Here is an 18,733-nt window from a genome sequence, read left to right on the forward strand (position 1 = left end):
AATGTCACTTTAAAGGGGGAAAAACTAAAACATAACTGGATGTTTTTGTATAGTATAGTTAGGATAGCATAGTGACATAGAGTATAACTGTATATTGTATAGTAGTGTACATAGGACCCATTACCTTTTGTATTTTACTATATGGCTTGTGTATGTATGTGATGAATAAACCTCTTGAATCTTGAATCTTTAATCTTGAACTGTTTAGTTGTTCCAAGTGTCTCCCCTTTCTCTGTCAGTTCTCTGCTGCCACCCTGTGTCTTGTATCAGTACTTAATGTTTAACGCTACCACTGTATCACTCTTGCAGTCAGTTTTAACAGATCTCTCAGATATGTCGATCACGGAGCTGTGCGCGAAGAGGTTGGAAGGCTGCGCGTGCACGAGGTTCTAAGATCACGTGATGTGTCGCAAAAACGATTGGGCCTATTTTCAAGGAAGCAAGAGCTGTATAATTGCCATGTTACCTGTCATTAATTACATGATTTATTATCTTCACCATATAGCTAATAGTAAGATCATGCCTGAATTGACATTGTCTGTGATTTTTATAATTTCATTTGTTTCAGCAATTGTTGCTCAACTTCAGATCTGCTTTGCGGCAGAGTGTGTTGCTTGCTGGTGGAGGTCAGAGGTCAGGGTCGGAGAGGCAGGATGGAAAGACGAGGCCAACATTTTGTATCGAAAAGCTGACCGTACCACTTCGAAATTGGATCAAGGACACCAAGCACACACGTTAGAGAATAATATCTGTTGCCGACGGTGTATCTGGTTGTTAATATATTTTGTAGGGACACTTCTACGGCTCGGTTTGGCAACAAAGCAGTCTCCTGGCTCATGTTAGCTGGCTCTGCTAAGCTAAGTCTTACAACAACTTTGACCACAACCTACGAATCGTCGGGTGAACTCTCAGATCGGCTCCAGCCACCATGGACAACAACAACGCTCCGGGATCGGGAGGAATGAAGGGAGGTTTCGGGAACCTCTTCGGGGGCAGTGCACCAGAATATTCCAACTCTGAGCTCGCCGGTGTACCATGTAAGATACCGTGTTGAGCTAATCTCGCTATCAGTAGCTAATACAGACAATACTAACGTTACAATTGTAACTAGATTTGCAGCTAGCTATACAAACATTTACGTAAACTAAGTGGAACGGTTTTTGGATGTTCATATTATTTAGGTTGTTGGTCGTAATAATGGCTGTTTTATTGTCTTGTACAGTAACCGGAATGAGCCCTCTTTCACCTTACCTCAATGTCGACCCTCGTTACCTGGTACAGGTAAGCCTGCCTGCCGCATTCACTCCATGATCGGCGAGCCGTTTGTCATTCCACAACATATAATAAAGCCTGGACATCAAACTACATTTTGTTTTATTTGAATACCTTTGTTTTGTGCTTTGTGTTTCAGGACACTGATGAGTTCATTCTGCCCACTGGGGCCAGTAAGACCAGAGGGAGGTTTGAATTGGCTTTCTTCACCATTGGAGGCTGTTGTATTACTGGTGAGACCATCACCACCTGCCCTTTAACATGTCACTCACCAACATGATGAACTTAAAGATGGAGTTCTTATCGTGATTATGCATACCTAAGCAGATCATATGATACATATTGATATAACAGTGATGTAAATCGGTTTTCAATGTGGTGAGTTGGTCGTTTGAGTGAGTCCTCAATAAAAATTGTGTTTTCTTCATTGGCATGAATGACTACAGCATGACATGACATGATTATTAAATACAAATTATATATGTGTGGTGAACGTGGCATTGGATGAAAAATGAAATGCGGAAAATATAGCATTGATAGTGAGTTTACTGAGTCCTTTTGGATTTGAATGCGTCAGAGACGCAGGTCGCGTATATTTACATCACTGTGTATATATATACACAGTGATGTAAATAGGTACATGTCCTGCGTCTCTGTCGCATTAAAAACCAAAAGGACTCATATTGATAGTCCTTCTGATTACTGTTATATTTCCTGTAATTAAAAATGTTCTGTCTCATCTGACTAGGCGCTAGCTTTGGAACATTAAACGGCCTGCGGATGGGCTTGAAGGAGACCAGAGACATGCCCTGGTCCAAACCTCGCAATGTGCAGTGAGTATGCATTGTAGAGTCAGTTGAAAATTCATGAATTCGCTACATTCCAAACCAGATCTGTGACTTGACCTCTGACCCCTGTCTTCTTCCATGTGTCCAGGATTCTCAACATGGTGACGAGGCAGGGCGCCTCATGGGCCAACACACTGGGTTCTGTCGGTAAGCACTTGTAACGTGTCTGGCTGTGTGACGTTAACTTGTTAGCATTAAACAATTACACCAGGATAGCTAGCTTAGCAAAGAGCTAATCGGATGTTGTCGCTGTTGGGATTTCGCACACCAATTTATTATCAAAACATGCTGTTAGGCTTATGACCATACAATGCTTGGTCATACGGCTCTATATTCTCTTAATATACGTGTATATCAACATAGATTTACAGACACTAGCCACATCATTACTAGAGAAGACAAGTTAACGTTGTGTCGGACAGCAGGTAGACAGGAAGTGAAGTGAGTCACTGGCTCAAGTTAAATCAAATTAAACCTGTTGCTACATCAAATACAAACAAGGAGCGCCACTTAGTGACAAACATGGCACTGCAACTAATAATAACACAAAAATATAGTAGGCGCACATTTGTGACTCACCCCATCAACTGCTCAGGATCTTACTCTCATTGAACATATTCTACTTGAATGGCTATGTAACATTGTTTTGATTGTTTGGAGTGAGGATCATGTAGACTTCAACCATGTACAACAAGTACCTAGAATAAGCGTGTAATTTAGTGTTTAACCTCTTAAGCCCTAGCCATATTTTCAGAAAATCACCTACAAATACATACCTAAATGGAAGATTGCTCCACTTCTACAAGGCTATTTGCATGTTCTTTTGTATCTAGGGACATTATGGATCTCAGTGAATGTATTCCCAGTGTCAGAAATATTGTGTCTGTTACTAGGCTTGAGTAAATTGTAATGAGCCAAAGGAGAATATCTTTGACGGTGAATAACACCATGCTAACATTGACCAGACGTGCTCATTCAGCACCTTCTTGAGATGTGTACAAAAAGTCTAAGCAAATTAATAAAGGGCAGATGATTTACAGGGGGTTCTGTAGATGCAGTACTGAATTTTGCCATCCGACACAATTTGAAATATGAATATAGAATATCAGGCCTATAAATTACCTTTATTATGGCCAATTCACACATCTATGGTTCGGGCCAAATCTCCTCTTTCCAATGGCAGAGTTCAATCTGGGTTTAGTACCAGGCGCCCCTGACAGGGCAGCAAAAACTGTCAATGAAATCTTTTGTAATGTAAATACAAAAAAAATTGCTCCGCCTTTTTTCATCTGATTGAGCCACGTTCACAGAAAGGTAAAGAAACTAACTACATTCTATTTTATAATAGTTCAGCAATAACGTTTAGGTTTGTTCGACTCGTGAGATATGATCCCGAAAATAACCTTGAAAAATAATTTCACGTCAGACGGCTCCAAGTTTGACAGGGGCTGGGGTGAGCTGGGTAGTGTCGTTTTTCGAAATTCGAAAACCCCATCGAAAGCCCTGGGACTCTTCTTTTCAAAAGACTACACTCACTTTTGGCTGCGCCATTTCCTCACGTCAATATGCGCCGGTTTCCGACTCAATGCGCTGAGATTTCTATAAAGTCATATTTCATTGGTAAACATGTAGTGCTGAAAATATACACTTTGACTGCTGTTTTGACAGGGTTAGGGTCTTTACTCTTGTTTTGACAGGGTTAGGGTCTTTACTCTTGGCTACATTTGAAAAAGAAATGCAACACATCGCATGTGTGTGTCTGCCTGCATGCCAAATAAAGACTTATCCAAAGTCCATTTATTTATTTGTATTATTGATCGATTTATGGCGCGATATGAACCTGCTCTACCGGGCCCGTCGGGCTTAAGGGGTTAATTCTAGGTGGTCCTCAGTCCCTTCGGCCTGACAAATGTTCCTCGTGCCATCAGGTCAACAACGGAGACCCATGTAGATTCAACCACTAAATCACACGGTTATTCCGTGTCGTTGTATTTTGTTTGAGTCTACATGCAGGGTTCCCACTCGTCCTGGAAATTCAGAGACTGTCTATATATTTCAGGTCATGGAAAATCTGGAAAATTTACTAAAATGACCAAATATCCCGGAAAAATCTTATGTTGTCCTGGAAATCTTTAATTGTATTTTAGTCCCCTAGGATTATAGCAGTGCTGCTGAATTTGGGGCCAGTGGGCCAAGTTTGGCCCATGCTCCCTTTGTTTTGGCCAGCCATGGCATTTGACAAGCTCATGCTTATTCTCCTCTTATTTAAAGTGCTGTTAAATCCTAACCGTGATCCATCATGAATGATGAATGACCCTGCATCATTAAAAAAGGAGGAATATAACGGGTTAAATGTGTCAATACTAGGCCTACCGGTAAATTATATGACCTGGGCCCCGTTCCCCGTACATGGCTAAATTCAGGCTAACTGAGTTAGCCGGATAATCTTCAGGATAACTTGACACAGGGTTAGAAATAAACTTTTTTTTCCCAGGGCTATTTTTGCCCCCCATAATTGATTTTCGGGTTTTTTTTTTGTATTTCGGGGGCACTGAATTTTTATGATAAATTAACTTTTTTAAATTATTTTTTACAGTCTTCATCCCTATGTTTGATAATGTAATGTTAATGTCTCCATAATATAGGGCTCTACGCTAACCTTTTTCCCAAGGAGCACATGTGCTCCTAAATAAAATTTAAATAAATAAAATCTAAATAAAAATGTAGGAGCACACAAAACATTTTTCAAGTAACAGAGTTTATTAACAAACTATTTATTACATGCATATTATACTGTGCGTGTGCATAGGGCCAAACATCTGTGCAAATAGCACATACCACCAAAATCACACATTGGCCCATGCCTACTAGACTCAAAGGATATCGGTTGTCGAGCTGCTTTTGTATGTTGTAGTGTTGTCACAATACCAACATTTTGACTTTGATACAGATAGGAAAGGTAATGGAATATATTATTACATGACAGAACATGGAACATTCTTTATACAATTACCGTAATTCCTCTAATAGTAACCGGTATTCAATTAAAAACCGGGTCTCTATTAATGACCGGGTGCGCTGTTGAGCTAAGCAATTATAAGCCGGCCTCCTAATACAAGCTGGGTTTCATGTATATTAGAGGAATTACGGTATTTCCCTCAACGGATTTACCATAGGCAATATATTTTGTTATTGTTGTTATATGCTGGCCTGGCTGTGCAGTAAATACCATATAATGGTATGGTGTTAATGTTTACCAAGAGAGTAAGCCTACCTCAGAATTGTATAAAACGAAGTTATTATTATTATTATTATTATTATTATTATTATTATTATTATTATTATTATTATTATTATTATTATTATTATTATTATTATTATTATTATACCAGTATTGTGATTGCACTATTTTACTTTATTTAACTTTTTTTGACCACCTGTAATTGCACTGTTTACTACCGTATTTCATACAGTACTTGGTTTCAATAAATGAACTGATACAAAATGTTGATTTATTCATTATGATCCGTTTGAAAATTAGAAATATAGGCCTCTCTCTTATACAGGCCTCCTCCTAATACAAGCCTGGTACCCGCTACAGTTGAAACAAATACAAGCCGGGGTTACTATTAGAGGAATTACGGTATTTAATTCATTATAATTGAAATGCTGTGTTGGTTGTGTTATACTGTAATTAACTGATGTGCCATTTGAAATCGAATTGAGCTGAATTCACTGAATTTGAACCATTTTCATATCCATTACGAGTCGAAATTCTCTGCTCTCTCTAAATCAGCCTCCCTGTCTGCAATGTATGTCGATTGGAGCGTGTCTGTCTGTGTCTGACTCAGTCTCTGCTTTGGTCCAATCACATTCCCCAACCCACAGTCTGCGAATCAGAAGCAGAGTAGGGCGGGTCTTCGCAGCATGCTTGGTTGTCTCTCAGCGACCTGCACTGCTCTCACCTGGGGCAGTGTAGCGCATAATGTTTATATATGGTGTAGCGGGGCTCCGTCGTCTCGTCTATTACACTTAGTAAGTAACTTACTCTCATGCTCGCTCACACACACACGCACGCTCTCTCTCACGCTCGAGTCGCACACACACGCGCTCTCTCACGCACTCGCTCTCCACTCTCATTCCAACTCCGCTTCTCATGCTCGCTCGCTCGCACACACACGCGAAAAAAGCACTACTGAGTTTGTAATCTTCACTCGTCATTACATTATGCGAGTAAATAATTTTTCCTGTTCGCACACATATTTTTAGGGGCAAATGCGAGTGAAATGCTCGCACTGTAGAGCATATATATATATATAATTAGTAAACTGTCGGGGGCTTTTGTTGCCCCCCTTAACTGATTTTCGAGGGCATTTGGTAAATTTTTTAGGGCATTTTGCCCCAAGCCCCCCTTAATTTCAAACCCTGACTTGACATAAGTCGAGCTTTTTGGTTCCACGAAGCAGGTTTGTCTAAATCGCTATGGCACAGATAAAAAAATTTGAACCTGCTCTAGCGCAGGTTTAGTTCAGTTAGCTGGATAAACTGGCCACTCCCTCGCAAAAAAATGTCAGCTCCCTTCCTCACAGATCCCATTATACCATTCTGAATTATGTTTTTGTTCTTCGTTTTTCTAGAGGGGGCTTTTGAAATGTAAAATAATAGACTTAAAATGCTGATAATAAATCATATTCAGCCTATGGATTTACTTTGTCCTAAATAATGCACGTCATAGCTATAAGGCGCTCGCGAGTCGCAACACACTATGTGGTTATTTTAATAACTGAGCATTGCAAATGTGAATCCTGCTGGATATTTTTAATTAATGAAACCTATCGGGCGTTTGGCTCTGATTCGTTTCATATTCTCCGCTGTGGATGTATTTGCTTAACCGGAGCGCCCGGATTGTGTTTCATTCAAGCATAAATTGAAGCGTCTTTACGCATGGATTGTGGATGTGAATTACGAGGAATCTGAATCTGTGGATTGTTTAATTGTATCACTGTCACTCACACGTTATTGTGATATTGTAACTGGGATTAAAATGTCTGAGGAGATATGATATGATACATTTATTTATATTGCGCCCCTCAACCAATAGTTACCGGTACATCGGCCCGGGGCGCATCCCGGGAGAGAAAGAGAAAACAAACAAAAAAGACAGGAACAATACGAAAAACTGAAAAAAATACAGGCAGTCCAACCAATCAGATAGAGAACAGACAGACATAATACACCACACAAAAACTAGCTCATGGATTGTTTATGGCGAATAGGTGGGTTTTGAGCATGGCCTTAAAGGTCCGTAGAGTGCTTGCAGATTTCAGGTTGAGTGGGAGCTTGTTCCAGAGGGTTGGTGCTGCGACTACGAAAGCCCGGTTTCCCTTTGTCACCAGTCTTGTGTGGGGGATTTTTAGGCAGATTTGCGCTGTTTGACGGACTTGATGACGTGGACGTGACTTGAGAAAAGTGAATAAGCAATTGCAATAGCGGTTGACGTTTCAGAATGAATTTGAGAAAATACATTTATCTGTTCAAGCACTGTTATCTGATGATGAACAAGAGGGTGACGAACATGACTGGTATAAACCAAAGGTTAATCAATTCAATGCATGTATGGATGATGTCCGAAACAGATTAAAACCTGATTAATAGTGCAACTGTTAATAGCCTCCAAGCCTCTCTGACACAGTTATTTCGGGGGTCGCACCTTGAAAACTTTGGGAACCATGTATTTATATAGAACATGATACCTAAGCGCATAGATACAGTACAGATATCCTCATAAGTATATTAATTCGTATCAATTAGATACTATTTGGGCTTGTTTTTATCTACTTATTTTGAAAGAGTTGAACAAATTATTTTCGCTGGCAAGATCTCATTCGATTATTCATTCCATTAAGCCTACTGCCAGCAGGCACATATAAAGAAATATAATCTTATTGATTGGGGTAATGAGGGACTTAAAATTAGCCTATAGATATGCATTTAACTTGTCGGCGAGGCTATTGAGCCGTACTGTATTGTACCCATTCTGCAATCTGTTAATAAAGTTTTCAATCAATCAATGCCGTTAGAAAATCAGGTTTTCGGCGATCGACATCTGCTGCCTTTTCAGGTGAGGCGGCCGCGCGCAATTATCCTGAGTACTCAAATCTGGTTCGAATTAACGACAGTGAATCAGCTTTCGAGGAACAGGGATAGCCTGGTTTCAATCATCGGGTTAATTGAATCTGGCTAATGGGATTTTTGATCGACTTAGTTGAACCAGGTACGGGGAATAGGGCCCAGATATATGATCAAGAAAAACGTCCGGAAATGTTTCTCCCAAAAAGAGTGGGAACCCTGACATGGTCCTTGTCCACCTTTGCAGACTCCTGGGTAAGACCATGTTTCTGTTTTTGCTGGCGCTCATGTGTGTGTTTGTTCTCTCCCAACACAGCGCTGTTGTACAGTGTATTTGGCGTAGCGATAGAGAAAGCCAGAGGGGCAGAGGACGACATCAACACAGTGGCTGCTGGAACCCTTACCGGGATGCTTTTCAAATCCACAAGTAGGTGCCTTTCTGTCTGTATGAGGCTGTGTCTCTCAGTCGATTCACTTTGATAGCATTTATCCGAAAGCTGTCCACCCCCTCGAAGGAACACGGCGACATTATGGAGAAATTAGCTTACTGTCTTCTCCAGAGTCAAACAAGAAGATAGATACCAATTTCCTCTCTGTGTTCAGTAGAATATATTTCTTATAAAATAAGAAATAACAATTCAGTACATTTATATCTGTGTTAATTTGTTACATGTTTCACTAAGTTAGGAAAGTAATGTTTTAAGTCAAGCCTGATGTTGCCTTGCACAAAAGAATGATCCCAGTCTCTTCCACACAGTGAAGCATACAGTTTATTAATTGAACAATGGGTATCGGATCGGTATTCGGTATTGGCCGATACCCAAAGCCCAGGTATCGGTATCGGGACTGAAAAAGTCGGATTGGTGCATCCATATCCTGGAGTTTTAAGTTAGGCTACTAGGAGAGGAAATTGGTATCTATCTTTTTGTCTGACTCTGGAGAAGACAGTAAGCACATAATGTTGGCATTTTCCTTTAACACTCCAAACATAGCACTGCCGGTTGAAATAATTGTGCAATAGGACTGTTTTTAATAAAGTTTTAGTTATTTTTGTCAGTTTCTGTTTAGATTAGATTACTTTAGCTCACTAAGACAAATTTAAATCGATCATATTGATATGGCAATAAAGCATTGGATCTTGTGCGCCTGTGGCACACAGCGATCTTTAGGTCATCACTGCGCTCTGCAAGTTTGTTGGCTGGTTTATTCTTGCATGCTTGATTGCTTCCTGAGTTTTCATCCACACACTGGTTTGTGTTGGCCGAGTCCTTTTTTCACTTATTTTTCATGGCTGGTATTGTGTCTTCTCAGGTGGTCTGAAGGGTGTGGCTCGCGGAGGCCTGGTGGGCTTGGCCATGTCCAGCGCCTACGCTCTCTACAACAACTGGGACCACCTCACCGGCTCCTCCTCATCCTCCAGTCTGTACTGACTCCACCCACTAAGCGCGTGCCAGAACTAGGGGCAGTCAGAGCATCAGCACATTCCCCCACATAGCCAAGTGCACTGCTTTTGACCGCAGCGAGAGGGAATCGGACTCTGGTTAAATGCAGTGTACTGTAAAGGGAATGTGAAGTGATCCCTACTCGAGCCCCCTTGTCCCCTTGACCCCTCCCATAGCCACCGTCCACTTCCCCGTTGAAGAGCATTCTGGGATGCAGGAAGAATGACGATGTAAGAAGTCGTGTAATGTATGGACTTAATTCGACTTGGAATTCCACTTCTAGCTCTCCTAGAATACCCTTCCTTCGTCTTTACTATCTTGGGCATTCCATTGATTTGAATAGCCCAGCAGTTTCATATATGTTCATTTGGGAAGGGGGGCGGGGTTTCTTTCCTTCTTTTCTTAAATGTCTTTTCTTGTGGGCTAATGTGAAGTTATTTTGGAGACTTAAAAAACCTCCCCCAACCAATAATGGTGTTGATGCTGTGTCACAATGACTGTATCAGCCCGTGACGCCTCTGTCAAATGAGCCGATGTGAGTTTGTAACGCCTGGTGTGCATGGGTTCATGGGAGTCGCATACCATCATTGTGAGCTGCTGTAACACGTCATTTTTATTTGTTTTCCAAAAGTGATCTTGTCTGGCTGAAGAGCGAAGAGATGTTCACCCACAGACGCACCAAGGCCTTACATCTGTAATTTTAATGTATTGTATTTATTGTAACGTATTCACAGTGGGGACTGTCACGAGGTGGAATGTTGGCCTGTGGTAACATTACCTTGAAATGACTGGAGGTACGTCTTATCTCGCTGTCTCTTTGTGAACCCACTGTACAAAATAAATAAAAAAGAATAATAATAAAAAAAACAGAAAATACATGGGAATAGTTCACCAGGGTTTTGCTTTTGAATAGATTTTATTGTACATGTAGACTAGATGGTTTGGGGAAAGCGCCATTTTGAATGGTCCATTGAAGAGAGAAAGGAAGTCGAGCCACTCCCTGCCGGAGTAACCATGCCGTATAATACTGTGACGGCAATGTGAGAACACACCTATTGCACGTTTATAGCATGTATTTACACTTTGAAACGGTCTAATGCGGATAAAATGTGAGTAGAAAATGTGTCTGCTATGTAAGAATACATGGGAACATGACAGAGGAGCTACCATGTCTGACCTTATGACGGTCTGGTACATTGGGGGGGTGATGCATCCAACAACTGAAGTGGAACGGGCACAGAATGGGTTTTGAAAAAGCAACTCTGTGCCAAGGTCATTCTCTGTTGGGTACAGAGCAATGTGCACAAGACGATCTTGAAGCTAGTGTGTTTTGGTGAACCAGCAATGGGCCTGGTGTTCTGCCGTCTGCGCTGGCGTCGGTCGGATGGGTCAGTGCAGGAAGAAGTCCCTGATACGAGTGGCCTCGATCCAGGGGATGTAGGCGGCGGTGCGGGTGAAGACGCTTGGCTTGTTCTCCACGGTGCAGCCGATGGGGCCGAAGCTCACCACGCCGTGCACCTCCCAGCGGTCACGTCCCAACTGGCACAGCAGAGGACCACCAGAGTCGCCCTGAGGGAGGGAGGGAGGGAGGGAGGGGAGAGCCAAGATGGAGGAATGGTGAGACGCAGGAAGAGGAACGAATAGCAAAATGTGAAAACAACACAAATCCACTCCCAGTAGTGTATTAAAGGCACACTATGCTGTTTTGGAAGATACATTTGAAACCTTTGATAAATATATATATGTATCAGGTAGGTGTAGGTGGGAAATTGGGTCCCTAGAACACAGTTTGAAGCTAGAAAGCTATATGTGAAAAGTTACTGTTTCACTGTTGTTTATAATGGCATATTCACAAACATTTAATATTCCAAGATGTATCTTCACAGTGGCTCAAAATGATTTTCTTTCATGTTGAAATAAGAATATTACATGTATACTAATATAATACAAATTTCAGACCCCCCCCCCCCCCCCCCAAAAGAAAACTGAAAAAAAATACTGTATAATGTACCTTAACACCCCAGATAGTAAACTGACATAGAAACAACGTTGGATCAATGTTGAAGTGTGAATGTAAATAACACTGAATCAGCGTTGAAATGTAGTTGTCAACCTTGACTCACGGTTGATTCAATGTTGCTTTTTCAACATAAAAAAGGTCATCAGTTGTCAACGTTGATTCAAAATTGAATTTTCAACCTCAACCAAAACGACGATTCTGACGTAATTTCAACATTGAATCAATGTCACTTTTCTTATCTGGGAAAACAGTGTCACATTTCTCATGTACAGACTTCATTGTTTTGCGATTCAATGTAGTATACTAGTATGGGCAGCACCTGTGAGTGGGTTGTGCATGGTTTCTGTTTTCTGTCTGTTGTCTTTTTCTACAATGGGAAAATGTAATGTATTAACAAGGTACTTAATATATTAATTTACAAAAAATATATAACCATTCCATTAGTTTCAGGACCCCCCCCCCCCCCCATCATACACATACACACACTTTATGTTTTGCGGGGGTACCAGGTCATTAGTTAGATTACTCTGAGACAACTTTGAAGGATAAAACACATTTTCAAAAACACACCTTTAAATAATGGTTGTAAATAATTCTAATAACACTTTTGAAGCTAGATGTATGCCGTCGTTGGCCACCAGCAGGGTATTTCCCCCAAAACTCCCAGAATCCTCAGTGATGCCTTTTGACCATGCCACTAATCTTGTCAAACATTTTGCCTACCAACTGTCTTCATACAACTTTTAAAGATGGTGCTCACCAGATTCCACAGAGGGATGAGTGAGAATCAAATGGAACGGTTTAGGAGTAGTTAACTTTCTTTTTTTTATGCAAATCGGACAAAACATTCATAAGTAACACATCGCCTCCTGTTAACCGATTTTAATCCGGGGGTCATACAAACCATGACCCAAGACCTATAGTGGATAGATTAGATTAGATGATCTACCGTCTCAAAGGGCAGGTGCCGTATTACTGTGCCTGAGGTCAGGCTGAGAAGAAGGGAGTCGTGGAATATGCACCATCCCCACAGGGACCCCCCCTTTACTTTAGTGGTTATTTGTTTTTAGTTTTAGTTTTAGAATAGAATAGTTCATAGAATAGCCACCATGAGGTCAAATGACTCAAAGAGTATCGTATATCATCTCTTGCTTGTGACTGTATGACTAACGGGTTAGGACACACACTCATGTATGTGGACATTATTTGTTTTGCAGCATAAACCACTTGAGATGTAGCATTTCATTTTAAGGGGTCCTGCTACATGAAAAACAATACAAAGACAACAAAAACACTTAACATGACTGTTAACCCTTTCACCACCACATTACAAAGGATTAACGCTTTCACTACCACACTACAAAGGGTTAACCTTCTATAGCGTGGTAGTTAAAGGGTTAACCGTATTAGTGAAAGGGTTAACCGTCTAGTGTGGTAGTGAAAGGGTTAACCTATCAAAAACAATGGATCACCAAAAAATTATTATATATAATAAATACCATGAGCAGCTAGTTTTAAGATGTTGTTTTAAATATACTAAATAAAGTTAGAGATTGTAAATAATTTGGTAAATTATTCATCTATTTCTTTTTTTTTAATCCACTTTTTCTCCCATTTTCTATTTTTCTCCCATCCCAATTTTCATATCGTCCAATTCAACCCTCCCCTGTCTTTCGAACGTTGTATCTTGCCTCCCACAAGCCAGCTGCAATGTGGACTAAGTCATATATAGCACGAGTCCCCTCCGATACTCGAGGTAACAGCCGTCGCATCTTTTCACCTGCGCGGCTCGATCTTTGAGTCGCTTCTTGATTCTACTGCGCAGGCGCACCAACGACCTGTAGGAGTCACTGTTCACAACGCCCGATCCCCACCCTTCACTTTCCCTCCCCGTAATACGGCCAATGTGTATTACTGTGGACGACCAGCTAAACTGAAAGCAATGTGGAGAGCGGGGCTCGAACAGGAGGCATCCTGTTCGAGCCTAGTCTCCAGCATTCGTTGCGAGCGCCTTGCCCACTGCGCCACGTAGCCGCCCCATTATTCACCTATTTCTGAGGAAACTTTTGGAACATAAAAGAAAACATGGTCAGAATTTGAAAATGTAATCTTTGGCCTGATGGTGGCACTAGAGGAAAGGTCAGGAGGTCATCAAAATCAATAGGGTTCTTCCTTGAGGGGTCATGAATGTGCACAGCAAGATTTTAATAAAAAAATATTACAGTCCTCACATTCACACCCAGGATCTACAGCAGTGGCGGTATTTGGGATGAATCTATAACATCCGACACTTGTTTCGGGGATATAATTACAAACTGGAATATTTGTTACATAACTACACATTCCTTGTATTTTGCAATATAACAACGCAATCGGTTTACATTACTGTGTTGTTTGATATTCCAGTGGATTATGTTGCTGGTTTACAAAATTAAACAGCTACTCAGTAATCTGTTACAGATTATATTTTGAAAGTAACCTTCCCAACACTGTTGATCTTTCAACCATCCATTTATCGGTTAATTGGCTATAACATTCACTCATTGAATCAGCCTTTAGTATCAGCTAACCCACCAGGGTTCCAACACAGGTCCTCTGCATGGGGAAACCTACATGATCTACAAACCTACATCAACATCTACCAGTCAGTCAAAGCCGAACCCCCCCCTCACGTGTATGCTTTCCCCAACGCAGTTGTGTTTCCGCGTTCCCGTTTTGCGCTCTGATTGGCCAGGTCATGTGACATGTGCGCCAATCGTGGGACAGCAAGTTCTGCGCCTATTTCCGGGTCTAACAGCCTGCAAACTACCTGGCGTTCTATCGCCATGCTCTAAGACAAACTCTAACCTTAACCAACTTCGAAAGAACGCCTAAGCTTAACCAGTGTAGAAACTTGCGGTCCCATGATTGGCGCACATGTCACATGACCAGAAACGCGCGGGCCAATCAGAGACGCGGAAACACAACTGCGTTGGGTAAAGTATTCACGCGTCCTGGCAGTGTGGGAGAGACTAAATCCCCTCACTGGGCCTGTAAACATTTTCTTCCATTAAGGGCATTTAGCCTCTCTTCCCTGTAACCCACCTGGATTTATACCCACAACATGAGAAATCCTATGGGAGCCCATGGGGAATCCTCCCTGACGAAGGGAGATATTGAGCTCACTAGGCTTCAGACGGGACTACTCTGTTACACTAAGGTTGTCCAGTCTTACCTGGCAGGCAGCGGGTGGGCCCTCAGTGTCTCTGAACCCAGCGCAGATCATGGAGTCCCGGACACGGTCGCCCCAGAACTTCTTCTGCCGGCAAGTCTTGTAGTCAATGATAGGCAGGCGAGCCTGGTTCAGCGCCTCAGCCAGAGCTACGTTCTCCTTCCCACCTGTTGTAAGGCCAGTGTTAAAGGTGCTGTAAGTGGTATTTCTTCAGTTAAAATATTGTGTTAAATAGCTCTACATTCCAACAGCCATCACTGATATAAAGTCTACATTTTCCATGAACCCATTGCTTCTTTTCACGCCATGGCTGTGTTTACATGCGAGCCAAGTGAAAAAGCAATATGATAGAGCAGACCAACAAGTTATGCTAATGTAAATCATAATTACACAGTTCAGAAACAATCCAGCAGACATCCCGCCAAATTGTACCTGGAGACTGATAATGAAATATTGACTTTAAAATTATTCATGTAGCTGTTCTAATCCCCCCCCCCCCCTTGTCAACATCCACTCATTGCCAACAGCCATTCAGCCATTCCTCTCAACCACTCTCATGTCAAGGACCCCCAAATGATTACACGTTAGGGGCCATGTGATGAGATTTTGATCTCAGGTACCCCTAACCGATAAGACCTTTGTTGTTAGATGTGACTATGTCCAGAATGCTACAGCTGAGATACCAGTGGCAGTGGAGAAAGTGAAACCTGATAAAGAGATGTCACTCTTTATATTTTATCATTGGCCTACGCTACGTCTTGTGCATGAAACAGTGACATTAAACTATTCCCATTTCTTTCTGAGGAACCCCCTCAACCCCCTAACGGTACCCAACCCAGCTCACCTCGGGTGTCCCCCCAACCAGTCACGAAGCAGTAGTGGCCTGGGTTGAGGTTGGTCTGCTTGCGCGGCAGGCAGGCGTAGCGGATGAAATTCGAAGGCTGGATGTCTGTGGCAGCTTTCACCAGGGCGATGTCATAGTCCAGCTCGCTGTGCGTGGGATAACGAAAGTGCTCATGGCGGTAGATTCGCTTCACGGGGAAAATCTTCTCGGGTGTCTCGTTACGTTTCAGCTGGTGCTTCCCCATGACAATCCTCCAGCTCCCAGCGTCCTCTGCTTTACCCCTGAGAATTACATGCAAACATAATTAACATCCAGACTGGAATGTTCATCCACCAAACACAACATGGTCAAACATTCCTTGGCAACCAAATTAAGGTGAACCAGAGAAATTCAGGAATGTCCATTCAAATGGGAATGGTTCATTGAATTAATTCACATTCTACGCTAGTACCATAACGAAGATTCTAAAGGCATTCGTACCATACGTTACATTTATGTTGTGAGCAGTCTTTCTCTGTGTGGGGGAATGATGGGTCTTACTTTTGGAAACAGTGGGCAGCAGTAAGGACCCAGTTCTTGTGGATGAGAGTTCCTCCACATACATGGATGTAGTGCTTGCTGCCCCTGGGACGAACCTGGGAGGAGGAACAGAGGACACCTTCTCAGTGATCTAGTGTAATTGACATATCTCAAATCCCGCCCTCTTTTCTTGATCCTCAAATAGCAACTGTTGCTTCCCTCAGATAAACTGTTGATCGGAGGATCAAGAAAAGAGCTTGAGAAAGGTCAATAGATACTTTCAAATATCTCATTGAGGGCAGCTGGGTGGTGCAGCAGACATTGCGCTCGTCACCAATGCAAGAGACACCGGGTTTGACTCCGGCTGTCGGCGTTGCCTCTGGCTTGGGCCGGCCGTCATACTAACTCAATTGGCAGAGTTAGCGGGTGGAAGTCGATGGGTGGTAATCTGGATGTTGTGGACAGCGACTCCTACAGGTCGGTTGGGGGACGCCTGCACAGCAGAGACAGGAAAATGGCGGGGGTAGTGTGAGCCTCCCACACGTTACACCTCGCCGAATGAGAGTCCGCGCTGGCAGGTGAAAAGATGTCACAGGCTGCCTCCACATGTATCGGAGGGGACATGTGATGCAAGGCTTCTATCCTCCCTACAACCAGTGGGGGGCATATGCGAGCAACAGGGGAGGGGAGAATTGGCACGGCTAAATTGGGATGGGAGAAAAATATTGAAAAAGAGGAGAAAAAGTGGATAAAAAAATATATCTCATTGAACAGCTGTGAAAATCGACTATGATCACAGTCACATGTAGGGGTGTGGGAAATATTCATACAGCATTGTCCTGATACTTCCCCCCTGATATTGTATTGACACTTTTGCATTGTTATATCTTTTCTCACTGTATTATTATCTACAAAAAGCTGTGTATATTTTTATATTTGATGAGTATATTCGAAACTGTAGACTCAATTACACACCACGCTGGTGTTAAAGGTGCTCTTATAGAGTCAAATATACACTGTAACCTCACAAAATTGTAGAAATGTTTCAAAGTCTTTAATAAATAATATTTGACTGTTTTCCGCATACCATGGCAGTTTTCCTCAAATTCTGACATAAAAAAATATATATTGTATTGTTTATAGTATCGCAATATATTAAATCAGGACCACCTGTAATATGATATGTAGCTATCATATCGTCAGATCCTTCCTAATACACAGTCCTTCTCATACGTACATACCGGTACATTCAAATGTCCAAGTGCTATAGCCTAACTGGTCGCTCTTTTCCTATAAGATGGTCTATTGCAGTGGTACTCAGTGGGGTCCAGTAACCAGTAGAGTCCAGGGGATCCCCAGAAAAATTGTTTAATTTCACTATTATTTCATTCACTACACCCTAACCCAAAGAGAGGAATGTATAAGAATGATTATTGTGATCTTAGGTTTTCCTCTGTCAGCTGTCCCCATCTAACTGTATGTACCAGCAGTCTTGGATTTTTTTCTGGACTAAATTACATCTAACAAACAATAGTCTGCTCAGGTAGGGTCGTGGCCTAACGCATGCCAACTTGGGAGTCTTTGATGTGAAAATGATTGACAGAGAGGTGTCCATACCTGCAGTGAGACCTGCCACGGCCAGGAGTGAGGTCTGGCCTCATTCCCAGAAACGATCCTCTCGGCCATGTTGGGCTTGAAGTGAGCCATACCACAATCCTTAGGCCAGTCTACGGAGAGGACGGTATATTGCCAAATACAGTAGAAAAAGTGAAATATGACTGCTGTCAAAAAAATTTATAATAATAATGTATCTCTAAAAGGTAACATTTTCAATAAACAACCAAATTTACAGAATGACATCCATGCATTTTCTTTTTTAATTATACAACCGATTTTGAACGGGTTTCATAAGCCCCATGACCACAACCTTTCAATTCAAGTAAAATAAAAACCAAAACATTTGAGTGGTAATGATCTGTTTGAATGTGTACAATCTTGCGCGTGTCTGTTGGTGTGTGTGTGTGTGTGTGTGTTTGTGACAACCAGGGGGGTATTGATGTGTCTCCGCTCACCCAGGTGCAGGACCTTGTGCTGTGGCTGTCGTCCGGGGGTGAGAGTGTATGCGGCTGCAGGCAGGGCTGCCAGGCAAAAGGGCAGCAGCAGCAGCAGCAGAGGAGGGGGTCCCGGTACAGCCATCGTCTTCACACAGAATCACTGGCCCGGTGACCCATCCCTCGCTATTTATACCTCACGGCGAACATGCACACATTTACTCACGCAGTCAAACAAACACACACGCAAACGCAGCGCGCACACTCACGCACACCTCCCGGTGGGACAATGGGTGGGGGCCACAACAAAGGCCCTGCGCTGGATTGTTCTCCTGCAGTTATGAGTTTCCACTGCTTCTGGGATGGGGGCTTCTGGGAGTCCCATCAGCACTTTCAC

General features: G+C 42.3%; 2 protein-coding genes across 2 annotated transcripts; one reads left to right on the forward strand and one right to left on the reverse strand.

Moving 5' to 3' along the window:
* Nucleotides 1-626: 626 nt before the first annotated feature.
* On the forward strand, nucleotides 627-10,561 carry timm23a (translocase of inner mitochondrial membrane 23 homolog a (yeast)). The gene is made up of 7 exons (XM_084323609.1): nucleotides 627-1,037; nucleotides 1,223-1,281; nucleotides 1,412-1,505; nucleotides 2,021-2,105; nucleotides 2,209-2,267; nucleotides 8,566-8,676; nucleotides 9,561-10,561. The coding sequence occupies exons 1-7, from the start codon at nucleotides 929-931 to the stop codon at nucleotides 9,677-9,679; spliced, it is 636 nt and encodes a 211-aa protein (XP_084179735.1). The 5' UTR covers nucleotides 627-928; the 3' UTR covers nucleotides 9,680-10,561.
* Nucleotides 10,562-11,080: 519 nt separating this feature from the next.
* On the reverse strand, nucleotides 11,081-18,481 carry LOC311236051 (elastase-1; the record flags this gene model as incomplete). Its single annotated transcript, XM_084323640.1, has 6 exons — nucleotides 11,081-11,260; nucleotides 14,926-15,089; nucleotides 15,767-16,047; nucleotides 16,307-16,401; nucleotides 17,903-18,012; nucleotides 18,358-18,481. 6 exons carry the CDS (start codon nucleotides 18,479-18,481, stop codon nucleotides 11,081-11,083), a joined length of 954 nt encoding a protein of 317 aa, XP_084179766.1.
* Nucleotides 18,482-18,733: the final 252 nt, after the last annotated feature.

Source organism: Notolepis coatsorum, assembly GCF_963971535.1.
Source record: "Notolepis coatsorum genome assembly, chromosome: 10".
NCBI lineage: Eukaryota > Metazoa > Chordata > Actinopteri > Aulopiformes > Paralepididae > Notolepis > Notolepis coatsorum.